The sequence below is a fragment of the Nicotiana attenuata genome, unplaced genomic scaffold (assembly GCF_001879085.1).
Source record: "Nicotiana attenuata strain UT unplaced genomic scaffold, NIATTr2, whole genome shotgun sequence".
Lineage (NCBI taxonomy): Eukaryota > Viridiplantae > Streptophyta > Magnoliopsida > Solanales > Solanaceae > Nicotiana > Nicotiana attenuata.
In genome coordinates this window covers 187,308-190,449 of record NW_017672341.1, presented here as the reverse complement: position 1 = coordinate 190,449, position 3,142 = coordinate 187,308, and the positions used below count along the sequence as shown (strand labels likewise).

At 37.4% G+C, this 3,142-nt stretch overlaps 1 protein-coding gene across 2 annotated transcripts; it reads left to right on the top strand.

Moving 5' to 3' along the window:
• Window positions 1-317: 317 nt before the first annotated feature.
• LOC109212836 (probable histone acetyltransferase HAC-like 1) lies at window positions 318-2,321 on the top strand. Of its 2 annotated transcripts, XM_019376526.1 has the most exons (3): window positions 318-381; window positions 602-730; window positions 1,550-2,321. In XM_019376526.1, the coding sequence occupies exons 1-3, from the start codon at window positions 337-339 to the stop codon at window positions 1,607-1,609; spliced, it is 234 nt and encodes a 77-aa protein (XP_019232071.1). In that variant the 5' UTR covers window positions 318-336; the 3' UTR covers window positions 1,610-2,321. The 2 variants fall into 2 exon arrangements, 1 of the variants encoding a protein (XP_019232071.1); XR_002065923.1 differs by lacking the exons at window positions 318-381; window positions 1,550-2,321 and adding an exon at window positions 930-1,361 and having other exon boundaries at window positions 461-730.
• The last annotated feature ends 821 nt before the right edge of the window (window positions 2,322-3,142 follow it).

The window sequence follows — 3,142 nt, the reverse complement described above, 5'->3', positions numbered from 1 at the left end:
TAAAAAATAAATAAGAATGAAAATGAAAAAGGGAAAAGATAAAAATGAAAGAAAAGAGCGAAATCTGATTTAGGCGTGATTATGGGTGAAGTTCGACGAAATTTGCGAGTTTGACTTGCTTTCATAAAATTGATTAATATTTGCGGGCTACCGAATGAAAACCGTATTTATGGGTTAGGCGGGTGAAAAGTGCTTTCTCCAAGTGTATTTTCATGTAAATTTCCCTTTTTTAAAGCTAATTTGTGAGCCCTCCGAAAAAAAAGTTTTACAAGCTGCTCTATGAGGACACGTGAAGAGTTAAAGAGGTTGCCGTGGGGAAGTGGGCGCTCATTTGGAATGCATATCACCAAGGTTCAATTGGTCAACAGGTTCCAAAATTTTGTAAGTGAGCTACAGTAATAAACCCTTTTAGCCTAAAGTGTTGCTCCATTTCACCGTATTACATATATACCCTTATGGATGCAGCTCTCTTTGTAACCGGAGGCAGCTCAAATTCCCGCTTATTAATAGTATTTCTGTCTCTGCATTTAGTGATTCGTAATGGTGTTAGCAAGTTCGCTTGTGCCTTCCTATCTTAGCTCCTGCTTATACTGGTTTCCAGGTTCCTGGAGCGGAAGGACTTGTTGTAAGAATTGTGTCATCAGTGGAGAAAAAGTTAGAAGTGAAACCATGGTTTCTTGAGATATTTCAGGAAGAGAACTATCCGCTAGAGTTTCCATATAAATCAAAGGTACCTTCATGCAGAATCATTTAACGTCAAATTTGGGTTTAATGATTTGAATGAATGTCATGTTAGTTTCTTTTTTTTCCATCTCAATAAAGAAAACGTTTTTTATGTTAGAACTAGATCTTTATCAGGCACTATTTTACTGAGAATTAATTGCAGGAGGATCTGAATAACTTTTNTTTTTTTTTTTTTTTTTGAAAAGGTAAGGTAATTTATAGATAAAAACAAGCACGAAGGATGTTGCAGGTGTTCACTATTTAAAGAAGCAAAAACAGCAAAGCATGCCCGTTTTAGTCTAATCTCCTAGTCTTAGGGCCTCTAACATCTTAAAATAAACCTGCAGATACTCTCTTCTCCATAACTTTGTTTTTGGATTACCTTAGCTTTTTCTCTGTGAACTTCGGCCTTTAAGTTGCTGTGTCTAGTCAATTGAAAGATCTACTTTTGGTATTTTGCTTAGTTTTCCTGTTGGGTTTCTCTGAAGAACACATTGTCTGCTAATCAGAGGTTATAGCGACTGCTGCTTGAGAAGTTCTATTTTGAATTTTCTACTTATTTCAAGGTAATTATTATATAGGATAATTTTATTTTACGGATGGTGTTTTGTGTGTTACTGTGATTTTGGTCGAGGTTACCAAATAAAAAAAAAAGATACAGCAAATTCTCATGTAAGTTCGTCCGGGCTGCTGGTTTACGTGTAACCAGCTTGAAATACCATGGCTGATCTATTTATCAACAACTCTGGAAGAACTTTAAATTGTGTATGCTTGGTAAAAGATACAATAATGGGTGTTTCATTTCAAACCTTTTGGTTGTTCGCAGGCGTGCCCTGTTTTCCAGAGTCCACAATCAATCGCAATTTTTTGGCGGACAAACACATAAAATAGTGGACCAACAATTTAAACAATTTTTACATAGCAGCGAGTTCGAAAATTAGAAAAATAAGAAAACAAAAAGAGAAAAAACTGGGAGAGGAGTTAGACAATTATGAGAATCTGGAGGAAGAAGCTGGGGAATGGCAAGACATCTACGTTCAGTTTGGGGAATTAGTGCCGCCAGCTTTGACGTGTCATAAGTTGGGGAAAAGGGTTACCATGTGGTACTATACAGTTTTCACAAAGTACCCCTACCACCCCAAGCTCCTCAAACTCTCCCAAATTCTGATTGTGGACATACCTAAAATTATTGTATTTTAATAATATTTGTTAGTTTTAGATTCTCCACCAGCAAACTCTCTTAATTGTATTTACCTAACATGAGGTAGTATCAACATTGTATCACAGAAACCTTCAATGTCAAAATAGGATGCAGCCACCTAGGAAAAACCTGTTTCATAAATGGTTTCTTGGTTCTCATTCTGATCTTCGAGCCAATCCCTCTCCCCGGCCACTTGATATATATCTTCGACTTTGCAAAATCTTAAACATGTTTAATGTACTTGACTGCAGTCATTAAAAATGATTGTCCTTGTGCTAGTTGAATTCCCCTAACAACATATAGGAATTAACCTGTAAACAAGTTGCATCAATCCAGTAATACCTAATTAAAGGAAAAAACTCCAAGCTGTGCAAATAAATACGAAAATAACATTGCAAAGCCAAGACAAGCCCCGCCAAGCACGAATAAGGGGTTGGAGCGTAGAAACGAAGAAGGCGCCACAAGTTAAAGGCACGAACACAGCCCACAAGAACCGATGGCAATTGGCAATGTAATGAGCTTCGCCCCATGCGCATTGCACCTTGCGGCACTACTTGCACGACGCTCCGCCGTTCCGTTACCAAAAGCCATCAGCTGCCACGAGCGACGTCGCCAGCCGAATTGCTGGGCGTACACCTCTTGAGACTTTCACGCGCCTCTCCCTGGGGCTCGCCCCGAAACACCTTTTAAAACATAGTGTTGTATCTTAGGGAAGTGATTGCACCAACCCATTAGCAAACTAGGCATCAAGGGCGATTTAGTGTGGCATGAAATCTTGATCCGGAACCTCTGTCCACAATTTCACTGGATCCTCCTCTATTTAGCTGTCTAGTTCGTCGTGACATTGAATAGATACGTAGTAATATATTGTTGACTTTTTTCCCATAAGCTAAGATACAACCTCAGGTAGCCACTTTCTGTATATATAAACTTTTTGCTACAGAAATTTATCTATATTGCAATTATAAAACTTTTTGCGTGTTTGGAAAAAGAATGTAAGGTGGCATGTTACAGATTTAGAATAAATACTATGTAACAAAGAGTATTATTACTCTTTTCGTTCAAGTTTTTTAGATTCACTCAATTCAAAACTCAAACACTTTCTATTCGCATTCTTAAATGTATTACGCATTTGCTATTTTTTCTTTTTACGAAAAGAAATTCCCCCACGATACCTGTTTAAACAATTACAAAGACCAATCATATATATAGTTTAAT

Excerpts from the sequence above, each read along its gene's own strand:
- LOC109212836 (XM_019376526.1), top strand. The coding sequence starts at position 337 with ATGCATATCACCAAGGTTCAATTGGTCAACAGGTTCCAAAATTTT. Across the intron at positions 382-601 it reads TCAACAGGTTCCAAAATTTT|GTTCCTGGAGCGGAAGGACT; the intron begins GTAAGTGAGCTA and ends ACTGGTTTCCAG. Across the intron at positions 731-1,549 it reads AGTTTCCATATAAATCAAAG|GCGTGCCCTGTTTTCCAGAG; the intron begins GTACCTTCATGC and ends GGTTGTTCGCAG.